Here is a 21,840-nt window from a genome sequence, read left to right on the forward strand (position 1 = left end):
CCACACCCGTGGTTTCCAGCCAAACAAAAGACAGGCATATGAGCTGAACATTTACCTCAGGTAGATACACTCCTTGGAGAGAACAATCATGGGAGAAAGAAGGGCTGCTTATGCACAGGAAGACAGCTCAGGGGGCAGGAGTGCATAGAGGGATAGATACTGGGAAGAGGTAACTATGGGGAGGAAGTGGGAGGGAAGCTGTTGCATTGTGGTAAACTGTGGTCAATGTCATGAGACAAAGTATATATGAACTGCTGGGAAAGTGAATTTGTTCTGTAAATCTTCACCCAAATCACAATAAATAAATAAATTCCAGATTTCTCATAAAAAACAGACCAGGGTTACTGATTTGATAGACCAGTGAAAACTCTTAAGACTACGGCCCCTAGTCACCTTTCTGCCCTGGAATTGAACTCACTCCCAGGGCTTCCAGCCAAAGACAAGCATATAAGGTGAACAATTACACCAGTTAGGTACAATCCTTAGAACAATCAACCATGAGAGATCAGAAGGGCAGCATTAGGGCAGGGAGATAGCTTAGAGGCCAGGATTTATAGGAAAGAAGAACACAGGGAAAATATATAACCACAAGGACAAAGTGGGAAGAGAGCAGTTACATTTTAGGGAATGCAATCAATATCATGAAACAAAATGTGTATGAACTGTTGTACGGAAAATGAATTTACTTTGTTAAACTTTCACTCAAATCACAATTGGAAAAAAAAAAAAAAAATTCCAGGATTCTTTTTTTTTCTTCCTTCTTCACAACCCAACTAGATGGTGTATTTGTGTATACAGGTGAATAGAACTGGTGTGAAACATTATCTACACCCCTGAATTACCCTCAAGAAACATCAACTATAATCTCAGACCCTGTATAAATCTTTAACCAATGAAATATATTAGAACTAAACTCACTGCCATTGAGTCGATTCTGACTCATAGTGACCCCTCCTTGGGTTTCCGAGGTGGTATCTCTATGGGAAATAGATCGCCCAATCTTCCCTCTGAGGAGTGGCTGGCGGGTTTAACTGCCACCCTTCTGGTCAGCAGTCAAATATCTTAGGTACTACGCCACCCAAGCTCCCATATTAGAATTAGTCTGTAATTATAAAGCAGAGTAGTCATTAGATGAGAAAATTATTCTAAGCAATCTTCCTCATGGATCCCTAATATATATACACACACACACAGAGAGAGGGAATACATATTCAATTGATCAAGAAAAAAATCAAGAAATATTATTTCACTTCTGTAAGATGTCTAGCTTTAAACTTTGCATACATCAGACTAAAGAAGTCTTATGTGGGATTAATGAACTCAACTCTTATTTCCAAGTGTCCTAGAACTATTAACAAAAACTTCATAAATATTTCATTTGCTCTCTGTAGATTAAGCAAGAGCTTTAACTGGAACTCATAGTTCAGTAAATTAAAGCAAAGAAAAATCCAGGGTTTTTCACAATAAGCCTTCTTGCTACTGCTTAGATTTGAGTTTATGCCCTTCTATTTCGGACAAAACTTAAAGTACTGAAACAGAAATTATGTTATTCATATATCTTAACCTAAAAACTGGCACTTCAAACCCACCCAGTGGTGCCACAGAAGAAAGGCCTAGCAATCTATTTCCATAAAAAGATTACAGCCAAGAAAACCCTATTGGGCAGTTCTACTCTCTAATACATAAGGTTGCCATGAGTCACTATCTATTTGACAGCAATGGGTTAATAGCTATCATCTTATCTTACAAAATTCATGACACCAGTCCTCTTGTAAATTTTCAAAATGTTATCAAACCAGCAATCTTAAGAAATTATGTGGGTTCCATGCCAGCAAACTCACTGCTGTCAAGTCAATCCCAACTCATAGTGACCCCTCCTTGGGTTTCCGAGGAGGTATCTCTACAGAAGTAGATTGCCCAACCTTCCTTCTGAGGAGTGGCTGGTGGGTTTGAACTGCTAGTCTTCTAGTGAGCAATCAAGTGCCTTTTAGGCACTATGCCACGAGAGCAAAGAGTTGATAAAACCAGCACTCCAATAAGCCACAATCATTTCAGAATACCACTGAAGGAAGTTTTCTCAGGGAGTCCCTGGGTGGTACAAATGGTCAACAGACTTAGCTGCTAACCAAAATGTTGGAAGTTCGAGTCCATCTAGAGGCACCCTGAAAGAAAGGCCTGGCGATCTACTTCTGAAAATCAGCCACTGAAAACGCTACAGAGCACAGTTCTACTCTAACACATGAGTCAGAACTGATTTGACAGCAGCAGATAAGTAGGGTAAACATTCTCAGCATTCTGAACAAATTATCTCATATTAATGTTTATAACTCCAATCCCATATTACAAATAAAGAACTTGCTCACACAAAGATTAAATAGTTTGTCCAAGGCTACCAGCTGAAAGTAGTAGATCCAGGATCTATCCAACTTTGAAAATCTAACTTCATAGCCTACACCCTAGGCTATATTGCCCCCATTATTCAGTCATCCACAAAACAGCAGGGATATAAAGAAAGCCCATCTAGCAATTCTTCAAATCCTCTCCTCTTGATTATTATTAAGCTCCACTACATTTTTTTTTTAAAAAAAAAAAAGCTTCTTTAATATTTTTCTCTATTCTACTTATTTTGTCAGAGCATCAAGCTGCATCCCCCAAATCATTTAGGAAGAAAGAAAAAAAAGCTGTCACTCAGTTGATCCTGACTCATGTCAACCTCATCTGTGTCAGACTAGAACTGTGTCCAGCAGGGTTTTCAACGGCTGGTTTTTCAGAAGTATATCACCAGGCCCTTCTTCCAAAGCACCTCTGGGTTGACTTGAACCTCCAACCTTTTGGTTAGCAGATGAGCACTTCAACCATTTGTACCACCTAGGGACTCTCCCTTAAGCATAGGCAAAATTCCAACTCCAAACTCACTCCCATTTTAGTCAATTCTGATTCACAGCAACCCCCACTGGCTTTCCAAGGCTGTAAACCTTTACAGAAGCAGACTACCTCATCTATCTTCCCCACAGCAGCTGGTAGGTTCCAACCACTGACCTTCTGCCTTAACCACTACCACCAGAGCTTAAGCCCAGACAACAACACTGAAAATAATTCATCAAATCTCTATCCCAGTCCCTCCCTAAACCTCCAGGTCAGGTAAAATTCATCTCAACAGTTCCTGCCTGCACAAAGACAGACTTTGAGGTATATATTTCTTAAACTAGGGATCGCTACGAGTTGGGCCAACTCTAAGGCACATAACAACAACAACAACTTGAATCCTACCTAATGTTTAGACAAAGTCAAGGAAGAAAATAAAGCAATTCTTGAAATGAGGGAGTGACCAACACAGTCAAATAAATGCTAAAGATACGTAAAATGTGATGATCAGAGAAAAGTAACTTTTAGGGTACTAGGCAAAGGCAATATTGGAGGTCAAAGGCAGATTGTGCTGGAAAGATGAGTGGAAAATGAAAACATGGAGACAGTAAGAATAGGTGAAACCCTTGGCTGTAAAGGAAAAAACAGGCTGAGGTAATGGGAGGTTCGGGGGCACTGCATCCCAGATAGAAACCCAAATCTGTGTTAATATAAATCAGATACTTTGGTTCCCCTAAAGTAGGGTTTCTAAAACTTTTGGTCTCAGAATCCTTTTATATTTTAAAAGCTGAGAACTCCAAAAAGCTTTTGTTTACGTGAGTTATTTCTATCAATATTTACTGTCTTAGAAATTAATCCTTGAAGTGGCAGGCTTACTTCATTCACTCAAAAAAAAAAAAAAAAAAAAGTTGAATGCCCAACATACTACACAAAAACATTGTTCTACATCTTACTTTGGTGAATAGCAACTGCCATCTTAAAAGCTTGCAAGTGGCTTTTTAAAATGCGACAACTGATCTTCCCTCACCCAGAGCAAAGGAAACTAAAGACACATGGAAAGAATTAGTTCAAGGGACCAATGGACCATATGAACCTCAGACTACACGACCCTGAGACCAGAAGAACTAGACAGTGACCGGCTACCACCGTCAACCACTCAGAAAGGGATCAAAGTAGGAGATCCTAGATAAAGTAGAAGAAAAATAGGGACCAAAACTCAAAATCATAAAAAAAAAAAAAAAGACCAGGCTTACTGGTCTGATGGAGACTGGTAAAACCCCTGAGAATATGGCCCCTAATCACCCTTCAGGCCTGGAGCTGAACTCACTCCCATGGTTTCCAGCCAAACAAAGACAAGGATATAAAGTGAACAGTTATACTAGGTATGTACACTCCTTAGGACAGATCTCTGGTAGCATAGTGCCTAAGGCATTTGACTGCTAACCAGAAGGCTGGGGGTTCAAACCCACAAGCCACTCCTCGGAAGGAAGATTAGATCTACTTCCATAGGGATGTTGTTGTTATGTGCCGTCGAGTCGGCCCCGACTCATAGCGACCCCTCCTTGGGTTTCCGAGGCAGTATCACTACGGAAGTAGGATTGCCCAACCTTCCTTCCGAGGAGTGGCTGGTGGGTTTGAACCGCCAGCCTTCTGGTTAGCAGTCAAGTGCTTTAGCCACTATGCTACCAGAGCTCCTTGGGATACCACCTCAGAAATCCAAGGAGGGGTCACTATGAGTTGAATCCGACTCAAAGGCAATTGAGTCTGGTTTTTTCGTTTAGGTTCAGCTTTAACACAATCACATGAGTGCTTTTCCTGAGACAATCATCACTGCGGTATGCTCTATGCATCCTTCCAATTTTATCACACAGAATATTAAAAATATGTGTGCTCAAGGGCCTGGATTTAATAAAATTCATAATTTCTACTACTTCATCAAAGGCATTCTTAAGCAAAACTGACTTTAATGATTAGAGTGTGGCAGAGAATATGATGACCACCAGTATGATGTGGTGCCTCTGACTTGATTCATGTGAAGAGGCCAGGAGTTTCATTCACTTCTGATTTTGCATCATCATAGCAAATGTTAACACAGTGAAAGGTAACCAACATCTCAGTTTCATTCTGATAATGGTTTTGACCTTGGGGAACTCCAAGTGTATGCAGAACACATGTTGAGAACCAATACTCTAAAACTACATTGCCCCAATCAGATACTCCAGAATAAATTTTCATCAATAAAGGATAAAATAAGAAAAATAAGTACAATATATTAGACCTTTGTCTAAAGCTATGTCTCCTAAACATAAGAGATTGTGCTTCCCTCTGAGTTTATGGTCTGCAATTTTTTTTTTAATGTGTATGTTAAAATATCATTTCTTAGATGGCAGTTTGCTGATTGTACTAGTTTTTTTAATCTCCTAATTTGGAAAAATTAGGGCTACCCAGCCTATGTTAGCTCCCCATTAAAAGGAGAAAACAAATAACAAAACCTGAATTGCTCTTCCATGGGCAATGCAAAGGGCTAAGTGCTGGGTTACTAACCAAAGGACTGGCTATTCAAACCTACCCAGAGGCACCTTAGAAGAAAGACCTGGAGATCTTACAAAAGGTTACAGACACCTATGTTCATCACAGCCTTATTCACAATAGCAAAAAAATAGAAACACTCTAAATGCCCACCAACAAATTAGTGGCTAAACAAACTATGGTACATATACACAGTGGAATACTATACAACGCTAGAGAATAAGGAAGAATCTACAAAACACTTTACAACATGGATAAACCTGGAGGACATTATGCTGAGAGAAATTAATCACAAAAGGGCAAATATTGTATGAAACCACTATTATAAAAAGTGAAGAAAAGGTTTATATGCAGGAAGAAACATTCTCTGATGGTTACTAGGGGTGGGTGATGAGGAGGGTAAATCACTGACTGTAGGGTAGACTTACTAACTTGGGTAAAGAGAAAGGCAATATATAGCAAAGGGGAGATCAGCACAAAATGACCAAGGCTAAGGAAAACACTGGGAGGTGGAACACAAGAGTTCAAGGAAACAAAGGTAAATACTATTACCTACCTAATCCTGCAGTAACAGTAATAATATTAACAATATTAACAATAATCTATGAGTGTACACATAGCTAGACTTGTAAGCTGAACAAGTGTGGGAAGGCAAATGGTACTACAACCACCAATATATACATACAGGTTTGCCAGAGGCTATCTCTACCTATGTATTAATATGTGCTGCAAACATATCCATGAATATAGCTGAGCACACAGGGGGCAAAGTTACAAAAACTTCTTAGTTATAACCTAACACCTTGAGGGAATGAGTTTCTAGGCCTGGGGGCCCAGGATAACAGTCTTGGGGAACATCGAGGTCAACTGACATAACAGCACACAAAGACAATATTCAACTACATCCTACTTTGGTGAGTAGCAACTGGGGTCTTAAAAACTTTGAAGCGCACATTTAAAGTATGCAACTATTGGTCTCTCACTGTGCACAGCAAAGAAGAGTGAAGAAAATCAAAGACACATGGAAACAGTTCAAAGAACTAATGCAGCACGTGAACCCCAGCCTCTACTACCCTAAGACCAGAAGAACTAGATGCTACCCAGCTACCACTAACAACTGCTTTGACTGGGATCGTATCAGAAGGTCCTGGATAAAGTGGGAGAAAAATGTGTAACAAAACTCAAAATCATAAAAAAGACCAGGCTTACTAGTCTGGTAGAGACTGATGGAACCCCCGAGTGTATGGCCTTTAGACATCCTTCAAACCTGAAACTGAACTCACCCCCATGGAACAACTTTCAGGCAAACAACAGACAGGCCTACAGATGAACAATAACACCAGGGAGGTACACACTCAAGGTACGCACTCCTCAAAACAATCAACCATGTAAGACCTAAAGGGCTGCATGAGCCCAGAGATAAAGCTTAGAAGGAAAGAAAGGACAAGAAAGAAACATGAATGGAAATGGTAAACACAGGGAAGAAGTGAGAAGAGCACTATTATATTGTGGGGATTGCAATCAATGTCACCAAACAAAATGTGTATGAATTGTTGCACAGAAAACAATTTGCTCTGTAAACTTCCACATGAATCACCATAAAGATGGCTTTTTGTTTTTAAAAAGCAACAACAACAAAAAAAGGTCACACTCATGAAAACCCTATGGAGAGTAGTTCTACCCTGAAACACATGGGGTCGCCTTGAGTCAGAATCATTTGACAGCAATTGGTTGGCCCTATTTCAAACAACCGATGCCATTTTCTAAATGCTCTGAAGCCCACCTACAAGTTCCATAACTAATTCTCCAGGAAATAACTAAGAATACATTATGGAAAAATATTACATTTCAGTCAATAATAAACCAAACCTTTAAAGAGCAACAGCATCTATGTAGCATAGTATAGCAGATCAGCCCTTGTTGCCAGCCAGTCAATTCTGACCCATAACGACCCTACAGAACAGAGCAGAACTGCCCTATAGGGTTTCCAAGGTTGTAAAGCTTTACAGACTACCTCATCTTTCTCCCACTGAACAGCTGGTGGGTTCGAATCACCAACCTTTCAGTTAGCAGCCAAGCACCACCAGGGCTCCTTGGCAGAGTTATTAAATTATATAAAACACATACCACTAACAATACTGGTTATTAAGCACCTTAAAAATCATACTCCAGGACTATCTTGAATTGCACAAACTTTACAATGGAAATACATAAAACGGATAAAGGTGACAAGGTGTTTCATCTCCCCACATGCAAAATAAAGGGTCAACTAGATGATCTTTAAATTCCCTTCCAGTTGACATTAGTTGTGATTTAAAGTTTCATGTAGCTAATTGATATATGTACAGCCCTGCAAAATGAGAAAGAGGATCCAAACTATCTTACATATTTGGAAAATATTTTAAAGTACTATATATATATATATATATATATATATATATATAAAGCCAATACACAACACACAAAATAGTAATAGCATCAGAAGCCTGTTCCATGATCAGCCTTCATTTAACTAGTTCCTCAGTCTTACAACAGAAGGATAATTTGCATTGCAGTTCCAGGCTAACGTGGCAGAGGGAGGGGTTTAAGTGTGTGTTTTTTCCAAATTAGATGTATTCTCCCTTCTGAAGGGAAGGAGATAGAAAAAAATGGAGAGTTAGAGAAAAACCTCAGGAACTACACCTAATTTTATTTGTGGAGGCTGGGTAGTGGGGAGACGGAGAATAAATACATTCAATGTCCCTGGTATTAATAATAAAGAAGAAAAAAGTATACCCACTGTGAAATTTCAAAATAATACACTACTAAAGCAGTCAGGCGCAAACTAGAGAGAAGCAGAGATTGCAAAGCAGCCGAATTGCAGCAGCTGTGTCCCAATGAATTATTTCAGAGAAGGGGTTCCACCCTCCCTAGCTAAGGCAAGTTATTGCATCAGGCTCCAATGCAGGCGAAACCCGTTTGGTGTTTACTAATAGGTTACAGATCCCTGGGGTCCTCCTGCAAGCTTTTGGCGCTACCTGATTGGATGTGCGGATCTATATAAAATAATTTTTTCTTTGCCCTCTCTAAATTCTGATCTCTATGCAGTGCCTTGGGAAAAGAAGGCCTGTATTAAATTATCAAGCCTCCCACCCCATAAAACGTCCCTCCCTTCCGCAAAACCTAATTCCAAAGTGTTCCATACCAGGATGGCTGATTCACCCATAACTCAGCAACAGTGACAACTTCCCAGGTTACATTCTGAAATCTCACTCATTCCAAAGGGCTCTTACCTTCCTGTCAGTTCAGAACCCAGAAAGAGAGACAGGAGAGAAAGACCACGAATTTACATCATTATGAGAAAAGAAGGTTGGATACCTCCCCACATCCACATCCACGTTTCAACTATTTTTATTTTCTCAGCCGATCGTTCGGATAACTAAGTACCCAAATGAAGATTAAAAAGAAAGAACCGGTAGCTTCGACTTATAACTGACCAGGAAATTAAAAACCTCACCAGCCATGTGCACAAAATACACAGCAAAGATTGAAAAATGATGTTAGGATATAGGACATGAGAACCAAAGAGTCACAGATCCCAGGGCAAAGAGCCATAAGAATAGAAAGCGACGCGGGCAGTGACAAGGACTGGGAAAGTAGAACAGATCGGAAGGAGAGGGTAGCATGATGTCGAAGGAGATTCCAATAAATCAGCCAAGAAGAGAAGGATGGGGTTACGCGGGGCGGGGGGTGGCGGCAGGGGAAGGAGATGAAAGGAGGTAGTGGCCTACATATCCAGAGACGGGTCCAAAGCTGGGGAAACGAAGGAGATGCCAAGAAACGAAGGACTTCCAGAGAATGAAGGACAAGGGGTAGTCAGCGAAGGAATGCACAGGTGCCGAAGAGAAGACGGGGTGACCATGTGGGGACTAGGGACAGGTGAGTCCGGGGTGAGAGAAGAACAAGAAACGCCGGTACCTGCTGGCGCACGGCTAGTCTGAGAGGTGCCAGCACCTCTTCAGCCACAGCGCCGTCCATGCTGCTCCTAGAGGCGGCGGCAGAGAATGAGGTCTGAGGGCGCGCGGGCGTGCTGAAGGGCCGGCGGGACTGGAGCGGAGGCCGGGTACGGGGCCGGAGCACGAGACGGGGCGACAGCGACAGCAACACAGCGGCGCCGGCGGCTCTAAGCAGCACGGAAGACCGACGGGGCATCAGCAGGCGGCCCAGGAAAGTCCAGAGGGGGCGGCGGCGGAAGCAGCGCGCGTGGCCCGGCCCGGAGCATGATGAAATCGCCGCGTAAACGCCGCGGCGCGCGCGCAGCCGCACATCCTCTACCCCGCGACGCGCTACCTCTTGGCAGCCAGCAGATTCAACACAAAGACTCTGGAACTCTTTCGCTCTCGGTAGTGGGATCGCTCCACTTTTGGCTGCTGGTAGTGCTGTGGGTCGCAAGAAGCCCCATGCAAATAGATTTGCACAAAAGTACTTTGCACAATCCACTCCAATAGGGTGGACATTGACGGACACAGCACCACCGTAGATATGCAAACTGAGACACACAAGGACCTTCGGTGCGTAAGTGTGTACACGGGCACTAAGGCTGCAGAAAACCCACTTTAATACACATTTTTGTTTCTGTTCTTTCGCCCCCTGTGGCTTAAAAGGTCATGGAACATGAAATCAGGTAGAGAACTAGGCTTAATATTGCCCAAGCTCCTGAGATGAGGAAACAGATCCAGAGAGATTGATTTGCCCAAGGTCACACAGCCATTCCCTGTCCAGATCAAGACAAAAGCCCAGAAAAGGAGGAGTATTGAGGGAAGAGGTGGTAACTAGAGACTTTTTGGACAAGGCAAACTCTGATTACCCTTTGCTGGGAAGGCAGGAAGGAGCTCTGCTGGTACAGTGAGTGATTAAAGCAATGGGCTGCTAACCGAAAGGTCTGTGGATCGAACCCACCAGCCACCTGGAGAAAGAAAAATGAGGAAGTCTACCTCCATAAAGATTTACAGCCTTGGAAACCCTATGGGGCAGGTCTACTCCGTTCTATAGAGGAACTATGAGTCGGAATCAAGTTGATCGCCTTAGGTTTGGGTTTGGGCGAGCAGAATTTGGACGCAGGGAGATGAAGAAAAGCAAGAGGCACCGATGGAGGAGACAAGAAAAGGAAATGATAATCTAGAGTTGTGATAAGAACCTATGTGCCCAGTAAATCTTTCTTTGTGGCCTTGCCTCTTGTGTTTAGATCCCAGCTGACCAGCCATCCAGAGCTGTTTACTCCCTCCCTCCTGCTAGAAAGGCCAGTTGGTTGGAAAATCATGAAAAAGGTGGGATAAAAAGCTGGAAAAAGAATGTGAGGGTGATAAAAACAGCATTGAACACACCACCAGAATGCCTAAAATGAAAATAATGGAAAATGTCAAGTCGCGCTCTGGAACTCTCCTTCACTGTTGAGGTCAGTGTCAATTGGTACAACCACTTTGAGGAACTGTTGGCAGTATGGATTGAAGTTGACCATACACCTTCTCTGTGATGTCAGTTCCACTCCTGGATAAACATCTCCACGGCCAAGCGTACATGTTGTTGTTAGCTTTAGGTAAAGCTTCAGGGCTCCTTACAGTGATGGGCACCCCTCCCCCATTCATGGAGATCCTGTGCACAACTGAAGGAAGCGCTGTCCCGTCTTGGGCCATCCCAATTATGGGTTTTAGATCTGACCATTGTAATCCACAGAGTTTTCACTGGCTGATTTTCAGAAATAGCTAGCCAGGCCTTTCTTCCTGGTCCCTCTTAGACTGATTGTGCTTGAGGTGCATTGGTGGAATCAAACCTTGGTCTCTACATGCAAGGGGGAAGTTCTACCACTGAAACACCACTTCCCCTTCCCCCTTTTCCACATACCTACCCTCACCAAAATAAAGTCTAATTTCCAGTAACAATGAAAGCCCATATTATATTTCTTCCCCTTCCAATTTGTGGTTATAAGTGAAAAAAAAAAAAAAAAAAAACTCACTGCTGTCAAGTCTATTTGATTCAATGATCCCTCCTTGGGTTTCCAAGGCGGTATCAACAGAAATACATTGCCCAATCTGCTTTCCGAGGAGTGGCTGGTGAGTTTGAACCACCAGCCTTCTGGTTAGCAGTCAAATGCCTTCTAGAGGTATTCACAATTTAGCATAAGCAGGGGTGGGAAGAGCTGTTGGAAAATCATGAAAACAATCATATTTTTAAATTTTTTATGTCAAGATTTGATATTTTGAAGATTTTTAAATGTGGAAACATTTCAATTTTTACATTTATTTACATGTTTATTAAAATATATTCAAATGGGATGTGATTTGACTATAATTTTATTTTGCAGTTCTTTAGATCAATCATGTATTATTCCTTTTCGTGTTAGCTCAGCCTTGTCACTAGTCTCCATTCTTTTCCCCTCCAGTTCATCCTCCTCACTGCTGCCTCCATGATTATTTCTAAAAGGCAAATCTAAGCATGGCACACCCTGCAGTAGGTCCAAATGGCCTTTACCAGAATTTCCCAATTGTCTTTTTCTTACAAAATTAGGTGTGCAAAATTGTAGCTCATATTTGTTAGGAGTCCCTGGGTGGTACAGATGGCTAACGAGCTTGACTGCTAAGTGAAAGGTTGGAGGTTTGAGTCCACCCAGAGACACGTCAGAAGAAAGGCCTGGTGATCTACTTCCAAAAAATCAGCCACTGAAAACCCTATGGAGCACAGTTCTACTCAACACATATGGAGTCTCCATGAGCCAGAGCTGACTCGACAACTGGTAGTAGTAATACTTGTTGAGGGCTAACTATGTGCCAGGTAGTGTTCCAAGTTATCTCATGTAATTTATTCATCAATCCAGTGAGATAAACTCTGTGAGTAGTCCCCTTTTACAGATACAGAATATAAGGCATTCAGATGTTAAACAGTGTGTCCAAAATCACACGACTAAGTGAATGTGGAAGGAGCTCTGGTGATGTAGTGGCTAAGACACTTGACTGCTAACCAGAAGGTTGGTGGTTCAAACCCACCAGCCACTCCACAGAAAGAAGACTGACAATCTACTTCCATAAAGATTTACCATCTCAGAAACCCAAAAGGGGTCACTATGAGTCTTAATTGACTCGATAGAAGTAAGTTTGGCTGTGAGTAAGTGAATGTGGTAGCCAGAACATGAGCCTGGGGACAGAGGCAGATTTACTGTGTAGTCTAAGTAAAGCATCATGGCCCCTCATTTGGATGGGCTCTTTCAAAGCCCGGCATGAGGCCCTAGCATTGTTTTCATAATCATATTTATGAAAGTTTTAAAATTTTTCTTTTTGAGGCCAAAACCAAAAAACCAAACTTACTGCCATCAAGTCAATTTCAACTCAGTGACCCCCTTTGGGTTTCCAAGGCAGTAAATCTTTACAGAAGTGGATTGCCCAGTCTGCCTTCCGTGGAATGGCTAGTGAGTTTGAACCACCAACCTTCTGGTTAGCAGTCAAATGCCTTAGGTGCAATAGCACCAGAGCTCCTTTTTGAAAGAGAGGGTAAATTTCCTGTCTGATGTTGTCTTTAACAAGCAGTGAACTTGCAGCTTGAACACCTGAAATTGGGTCTGGTTCTGCTATTGGGTGACCTTGATAAATCTCTTTATCTCTTCCTCACCAAAAGAGGTTAGTCAAAATCAGTAATTTTCAAATTGGCAAGGTCAGAGCCCTATTAATAGTTGGTGACTGACCCCTTTCCCTCTGCAGAAGAGGAGTAGGGAGGTGAAATTCTTTGGGTCAGAGCCCATAAAGGTCTTGGAGGAGTCCCTTGTAACCACTCTCAGGGGCAGAGTCCCTTCAGCTTGGAACTCTTTGGCTCAGAAGCTAGTTGATATACTGAAGGCTATTTGCCCACTGCTCTATCACTGGTGTCTCTGCCTCAGTGTGGTTTGTGGGCAATAGATTTTAGCTACTCCATTTCATACTGGTCTCTTCTACCAATTAATGCCCAAAGGCAACCCACTCTGCCAGGAAGCTGCCTACCCAATGGCACCCAGCTTTCTCCTCCGTAAGCTGGTGAGCCTGTTGCTGTTTAATGCCAGTCTCTAGGCTCTGCTACTGCCATTTTTCATGCTGGTCTTTCATGCTGGTCTCTCTGCCGGTATCTCTTTGCCAGTCTCTTGGCTCTGCTGCTGCTGTCTCTCATGCCGCATGCCGGGGTCTCTCTGCTGGTGTCTCAAGTCAAGAACGGACACCACTCTTGTTTCCACATTTTAGGTGTCTGTCGGAGCAGCACCCCACTCTCAGTACTGTTTTCTCTTCTGGTTGCCTAGTGCCACTCTGACAAGAATTTACCACAAATGGGATGGTTTTAACAAACAAGAGTTTATTCTCTTACAGTTTGGAGCTTTTAAGTCCAAGTTCAAAGTGCCAGGCTCTAGGGGCTGGGTGAAAGCCCCTCAACCTTGGGCTTCAGCTCTGCCTCCTCCTCCTGGCTCACAGAAGCTAGAGGCTTTTCTTTACTCAGACAGCTACTGGCTGCTGAGACTGAAAAGCCCAAGGTTGACAAGTAAAAAGGCACAGTCCCGATGTTACCAAACCACACAGCAGGCATTAGTTCAAGTCCATTGAAAGTCCAAATGTCGGCAGAGCATGGCTGGCTGCTGAACAATGACACGGCTACATGTAGGGTTCAAGCATGCCATAAGCTAGAGACTGTTCCCAAAGCTGTTTCTTATATATAGGAAGTAAACCACATACCCAAAGCAGCTACCCAGCTGCTCCAATAGATTCCACCATGGAATTAATTACTAATCTCACCATGGGGAATAACTACATCCAGCTGCCCAGCCACTCAACCAGGCTCAACCAAGTTAACATGCAAACTTAACCACCACAATTGGCTTAGTGCAAACCCACCAGCCACTCCTTGGAAGGAAGGTTGGGGAATCTGCTTCCGCAGTGATACCACCTCAGAAACCCATGGAGGGGCTGCGATGAGTTAGATCCAACTCCACGGCAGTGAGGTGTTTTTTTTTTGTTTGTTTGTTTTTTAATAGGTGTAGAAGGAGCTCTGGTGGTATAGTGGTTAAAGCATTTGGCTGCTAACCAAAAGGTTGAAGGTTCATGACTACCAGCTGCTCTGTGGAAGAAAGATGAGGCAGTTTGCTTCTACAAAGATTTATAGCCTTGGAAACCCAATGGGGGTTGCTATGAGTCAGAATCCACTTGATGGCGGTGAGTTTGGTTTTTGAGTTTGAATAGGGGTAGTACCTCATTGTGATTTTAAATTGCATTTCCTTGATGATTAATGGTGTTGACCATGTTTCCATGGTCATGTCTTTTGTCTATGTTATTTTGTGAGGTTTCTGTTCAAATTTTTCGTCCGTTTTTGGTGGGGTGTTTGATTTCAACATTGAGTTGTAGTTTTCTAGATTCTAGAGGGAGGGGCATGGTGATGAAAGGCAGGAGAAGAGGATGGATAAAGCGAAGCAGAAGCAAGCTGCATGACATCAAGGAGTTTCCCTTCTGTTGGCTTCTGTTTTCTTGTGAAGGAGGAGGTAAAGTGACTAGATGAATGTGAGAGGAAAGGTTGCAGGATTATAATTTTAAGGAAGGCAGAGGAAGTTTAGAAGAGCCTGATGTGGGCTGAATCCAGTTCCACAAAGGGTCTGTTCAAGTTCTAATCTTTGGTGCCTATGAATGTGACCTTATTTGGAAATAAGGTCTTTGCAGGTGTGATCATGTTAAAATGAGGTCATACAGATTAGGGTGAGTCCTGACCCAACGACTGGTGTCCTTATAAATAAAGGGAAATTTGGACAGAGAGACACACAGGAAAAAATACATGTGAAGACACAGATACACAGAAGATGGCCACGTGATAATGGTGGCAGACCTCGAAATGAGGTAGCTATAAGCCACTCCTTGGAACGAAGGTTGGGCAATCCTACTTCTGTAGTGATACCGTCTCGGAAACCCAAGGAGGGGTCGCTATGAGTCGGGGCCAACTCGACGGCATATAACAACAACAACAACATAAGCCAAAGAACACCAAGGATTGCCAACAACCACCATTCATTGCTAGGAAGAAGCAACAAAGGATTCTCTCCTAGAGCCCTCAGAGAATGCATGGCCCTTGCCAACACTTCGATTTTGGACCTTTAGCCTCCAGAAGTGAGAATATACATTTCTGCTGTTACAAGCCAGCCAATTTGTGGTCATTTGTTACAGCAATCCTAATAAATGGATATAGAATCCTTGTGATGAACAACAGAGACAACATTGTTGGTGAGATTATGGAAGGGATTCTGGCCTATAGTGGACCATCTCCTCTAACTCCCTACCAAACAAAAACCAAGCCAAACTCACTGCCGTTGAGTCTGTCTCCTACAGAAGTAGATTGCCCAATCTTCCTTCTGAGGAGTGGTTGGTGGATTTGAACCACCAACCTTCTGATTAGTAGTCAAATGCCTTAGGCACTATGCCACAAGAGCTCGTAACTCCCTGTTGTTGTTATGTGCTGTCGAGTCTGATCCAACTCATAGTGACCCCCTCCTTGGGTTTCCAAGGCAGTATCACTACGGAAGTAGTTTGTCCAGCCTTCCTTCTGAGGAGCGGCTGGTGGGTTTGAACCACCAGCCTTCTGGTTAGCAGTCAAGTGCCTTAGGCACTAAGCTACTGGTGACTTAGGGAAACAAAACACCTAAGAAATGAAAGAAGAGCAGGTTTCGCTCTGCCCAGCAGAGGGGAGCAGCTTCCCATAAACCAGCACCAAGGCAAAGAGCTAGAATAATGGGCAGGCTCCCCTTCAGATACCTCAGTGCAGAACTGGCCTCTGAGTTCCAAGCAGAAGAGACTCTACCTGTGGAGCAAGTGTGACCAAGGGGAATCCTTGAAGCACCTTCTGGCATCTCATCCTCTTACTCCCCTTCTGAAGAGAGAAGGTGGGCCAATCACAAACTGCTAGTGTGGCTTTACCAATTTGGTGGGAAAGAAGATGTATTCAAGCCAGGAAGACAAGACACTGGCAAAAACAAACAAATGAAAAGCCTCACCAGAGCCAAGTGACAACTAGGTGGACAAGTCTCACTCAGCTTGATGGGACCTCAGCCCTTCCTTTTTCCACACACAAGTTGTTCATTGATGGAATCTCTGCAGCAGGGTTTTGTTTGGATTGTAGTATATATTGTTATTGCTGTTGCTTTAATGTTTAATTTATGCAAATTATGCCTTTAATCGAGCCACTTCTATTAACCACTCACCTGGCTCCAGTGGGCATTTGAGTTGTGCTCCTTGCTCCATACTTCCCTGGGGGGGGGGTGTTGGGAAAGAGAAACTCCTCAGTCTCCTCCCAAATTCCTCTCAGGATCTCAGGATGCAATGTTCAGTCCCTCCTCAGGTTTCCTGTCCACACAGGGGTAGAGAAAGTTATTTATATGGGACAAAAATCTGCCTCCCTACAATTTCCACCAACTAGTCCTTGCTCTGTACTCTGGGGCTACACAAAACACCTCTGCTTGCTCTGCCTTTAAACATTTTTCATGCATGACCCATATCCTCCTTACTGTTCTCTCCTTTAAGTTGTCTAGTCCCAGGTCCCTTAGAACTTCCTTACTGGTTATGGTTTTTTGATGGTCACCTTACTTGTACACGCTCCAGTTTGTAAAAGCCCTCCTTGTGATTCACGGTCCAGGACTGGATAGGATACACCTGGAATTAAGAGGGCAGGAACATCACCTCCCTAGCTCTAAACTCCATACCCCTGATGATGCAGACTGAAAGACTCTGACCATTGTGACTCTAGGAGATGAACGAGAGATGATGGGTTCTTTGGGCACCAGAAACACTTCCAAGGGCACAGATATGTGATGTGAGGATAATAAACTGCCTGCTTGAGAAAGAAATGTACCTGCCTAGGTGCACAAGCCAGAATTCTTGATTCTGAACTTGACATCTCCCTGTCCTTTACCCACCAATTACAATTTTTATCTATTTTATCTCCAAACGTCTCTAAAATTTGTTTCTTCATTCCACAATGACTTTTACTTGGATCCCTGCAATAGCTTTCCTTGGCTATAAACAATCCTCTCTCCTTGCTATACTGACAGGAGCTTCCCAATTTGTAGTTTTAATCCTGTGACCTACACACAAACATAAACCCACCTTAGACTCCCTTTTTGCCTCAGGATAAAATCCAGACTCACTTTGGCTGACCTCTCAGCCCTACCTCCACCCTCTTGTTAGTTGCCTCTACAAGAATAGATGCTCCTCCCATCCTTGCATCACTAGGACAAGCCCCAATATCCTGAGAGACTGGCCCCATTGAGCATAGCTTTGAGGATGAGCCCTCTGGCTATTCTGGGTGGAGGGAGGGAAAGTCTGGATAATTTTAAGCATAAATCTTTTTGTGCATTAGAATCGTGTCCTCATGATGGATTCCCACCAGTGGCATTTCTGAGACAAATTGTATCAAATATGTAAACATGTTGAACCATTTTTCCAAATTATTTTCCTAAAAGAAAGCAATATTGTTTACCTTTTGATACTGTTCTTTAGAAAGTGGAAAAGTTTTACATTGTGTATGGTGAATCTGTTCCTCTTATGCTTTGTGATTTCTGTAGTCTTTAAACAATGTTCTTCCCATAGTAGAGGTTCTGTGCTAACTATTCAATTCTCTTGGTTTGAGTGCGAGATGAGGCACATTTTCTGTGTATGGTGGCCAGGTGGGGAGAAGCCTCACAAACACTACCAGGCCGCCTTTACCTCCTGCACATCAGCCCCACAGAGCTAAGAGAGAGCAGAGAGTGGCGGAGAGCGTGCAATGCTATGTCTATTGCTCTATAACCTCCAGGGAGACATCTTCTTTTTCCTGTGTCTAACCAACACCTTTGAAGTCGCCTCAGTTCCTAAACTGTAGTTTGAAAGGTGCCTGTTTACTTTAAAGTGAGATAGAAGTGCATTTTGATAGTGTTTCCATGCAAGAATTCCTTCCCACTATTTCTTAGGAAATGTGTGTTTTCTGAATCCTGAATCCCAAGAAAAATCATTTGAAAAATCAAGAGAAATAGGGAGAAATACTAAAATGAAAGCTTAACAATAAACTTAGAGAGGTTATTGATTTGATGCCAAGTTGGAAGCCGGAAACACTGACACTTGGAGCCAAAGGTTACAACCACCTTTCTGAGAACCAATGCACAAGCACGCAGGAGAAAAACTACCACCATGTAATCAATCAGCCTTTCTTGTAGCTGATGCATGTGATAAGTGTGTACCTGGCCATGTCTGCTACCAGCAGTGAGTTATTCTTACAAATTAAACAAACACTAATGTTTATATGCATATTACATTTTATACAACTTTGATGAGTGATATTCCAGAAATAATAAGTTTTAGAAGCAAAATAAGTCCTTAAATTGGCAATTTTGACACATGATTCCATGTAATGGTTCATCTTGCTAGAACCCAAATGTTACATTATTCAAATACTACCCAATAATATTCATTGGCATTTTCCAGGATTAGAATACTTACTATAGGCTACAGTTCTTGGTAAAACAGGTAAAATATTTTCATTTCAATGAACTTATAGGAAGTACCTTTACCTAACATGATTTCAGGAATTCCTTAGAATTACAGTGAATTCTGATTTCTCATTCCCAAATCCTGGAGAGTGAAATCTGTCAGGAATTTGGAAACATGATATCAGAGATCACAAAATACAGAACCATGAGTCAACCTCCTTCATTTATTCATTTCATAATTATTTATTGAGTGCTTGTTATTTTTCAGGCACTGAGACATGCACTGGGAACACAGCGATGAACAAGACAGACAAAGCTGCTAACTGCAAAGAGCTTATACTTTAGTAGGGAGAAAGACAAAAAAATTAACATTTTATTATGATTTTAATGAAAATTTACAGGGAAAATACGTTTTCCAATCAACAGTTCATACACATTTTGTTTCCTGACATTGATTGCAATCCCCAAGATGTAACACCTCTCTTCCCACTTCCTCCCTGTGGTTACCTTTTCCCTGTGTTCTTCTTTCCTATGCATTCCTGACCTCTGAGTTTTCTCCCTGCACAAATGCTGCCCTTCTAATCTCCCATAGTTGATTGTTCTAAGGAATGCACCCACCTAGTATAATTATTCAACCTTTACACCTATCTGTTGTTTAGCAGAAAGGTAAGCCACTGGGAGTGAGTTCAATTCCAGGCCTGAAGGATGACTAGGGGTCATAGTCTCTGAGTTTCACCAGTCTCTATCATACCAATAAGCCTTTATGATTTTGAGTTTTGTTCCACATTTTTCTCCCATTCCATCCAGGATCTGCAATTTTGATCCCTTTCTGAATAGTTGACAGTGGTGGTTGGGCACTATCTAGTTTTTCTGGTCTTGGGGTGATGTAGGCTGGGGTTCCCATGATCTGCTAGTTCCTTGGACTAATTGCTTCCATGCATCTTTTATTTTCTTTACTCTTGTTTACTCCAGATGATGACAGACCAGTTGTTGCATCTTGGACGGCCACTTGCAAGCTTTTAAGACCTCAGTCACTACTCACCAAAATAGGATAATGTCCTCCAAGTTCATCCACATTATGACATATTTCATTGATTCTTCATTATTCTTTACTGTTGCATAGTATTTTATTGTGTGTGTGTGTGTACCCTAGTTTGGTCATCCATTCATCCATTGATGGGCACTTAGGTTGTTACTTTCTCTTTGCTATTGTGAATAGTGCTGAGATGAACATGGGTGTGCATATGTCTATTTGTGTCCTGGCTCTCACTTCTTTAGGCAATACACCCAATAGTGGGATTGATGGATCAAATATAATTCCATTTCCAACTTCTGAGAAAGCACTATACCATTTTCCACAGTAGTTGTATCATTTTACAGTCCCACCAGCAGTGTATGAGAGTTCCAATCTTTCCACGCCCTCACTAGCATTTGTTGTTTTCTGTCTTGATGAACTTTGCTATTATTTCTGGGGGAAGATGATGTCTCATTGTTTTGATTTGCATCTCTCTGATGGCTAATGATTGCAAGTTGGAAAATATGACCTTGATGATAGAAGTGACTCCAAAGACTGCATGATAGAATTTTGCAAGACAATGACTTATTCAAATTATTGTAAATACTTTTTTCAACACCATAAATGGTGACTATACACGTGGACCTCATCAGAAGAACTACAAAGAAATCAAATAGACTACATCTGTGGAGAGAAGTGGTAGAGAAGTTTAAATCATCATTCAGAAAAAGGCCAGTAGCTGGCTGTGGAACAGACCATCAATTGCTCATGTGCAAGTTCACGTTGAAGCTGAAGAAAATTAAAACAAGTCCACTAGAACCAAATTGTTGTTGTCATTGTGTGCCATCTAGTCGGACCTGACTCATAGTGACCCCTCCTTGGGTTTCCAAGGTGGTATCACTACAGAAGTAGATTGCTCAACCTTTCTCCTGAGGAGTGGCTGGTGGGTTTGAACTGTCAGCCTTCTGGTTAGCAATCAAGTGCCTTAGGCACTATGCTACCAGAGCTCCTAGAGCCAAATTAGAACCTTGATTATATGTCACCTGACTTTATAGACCATCTGAAGAATAGATTTGACTCACCGAACTGAAGACCAAAGACAAGATGAGTTGTGAGCTGACATCAAGAACATCATACATGAAGAAAGCAAAAGGTTGTTAAAAAGACAGGAGAGGAACAAAAGACCCAAAAAGGATGTCTGGAGAGACTCTGAAACTTGCTTTTGAATGTAGAATAGCAATTGGAAGAAATGATGAAATAAAAGAGGTAAACAGAGAATTTCAAAGGGTGGTTCCAGAAGGCAAAGTAAAGTATTATAATGAAATGTGCAAAGACTTGGAATTGGAAAACTGTAAGGGAAGAACATACTCAGCATTTCTCAAGCTGAAAGAACTGAAGGAAAAATTCAAGCTTAGAGTTGCAATACCGAAGGATTCTACGGGCAAAATTTTGAACAATGCACATGGAAGGAATACACAGAGTCACTGTACCAAAAAGAATTGGTTGATATTCAGCCATTTCAAGAGGTAGCATATGATCAAGAACTGATGGTACTGAAGGAAGAAATCCAAGCTGCACTGAAGGAATTGGTGAAAAACAAGGTGCCAGGAATTTACAGAATATCCAGTGAGATGTTTCAACAAATGGATGTAACATTGGAGGCACTCACTCATTTATGCTAAGAAATTTGGAAGACAGCTACCTAGCCAACTGACTGGAAGAGATCCATATTCATGGCCATTCCAAAGAAAGATGATCCAACAGAATGCAGAAATTATCAAACAATATCATTAATATCACACGCAAGTAAAATTTTGCTGAAGATAATTCAAAAAGTAGTTGCAGCAGTATATTAATAGGGAACTGCCAGAAATTCAAGCTGGATACAGAAGAGGGCGCCGAACAAGGGATATCATTGCTAACATCAGACAGATCTTGGCTGAAAGCA

The 21,840-nt window shown here is 42.1% G+C and overlaps 1 protein-coding gene across 1 annotated transcript in view; it reads right to left on the reverse strand.

The window, feature by feature from the left end:
- The window catches only part of GARS1 (glycyl-tRNA synthetase 1), a 105,235-nt gene extending 87,604 nt beyond the window's left edge, over positions 1-17,631 (reverse strand). Inside the window, exons 1-3 of the mRNA XM_007945456.2 lie at positions 17,584-17,631; positions 17,001-17,066; positions 9,352-10,029 (exon numbers count right to left, since the gene is read on the reverse strand). Coding sequence (XP_007943647.2) covers positions 9,352-10,029; positions 17,001-17,066; positions 17,584-17,631 — 792 coding nt within the window. The remainder of the gene's footprint in view (positions 1-9,351; positions 10,030-17,000; positions 17,067-17,583) is intronic.
- Positions 17,632-21,840: the final 4,209 nt, after the last annotated feature.

This window comes from Orycteropus afer, unplaced genomic scaffold, assembly GCF_000298275.1.
Source record: "Orycteropus afer afer isolate SDZICR_OR568_19922 unplaced genomic scaffold, OryAfe1.0 scaffold00008, whole genome shotgun sequence".
NCBI classification, from domain to species: Eukaryota; Metazoa; Chordata; class Mammalia; order Tubulidentata; family Orycteropodidae; genus Orycteropus; species Orycteropus afer.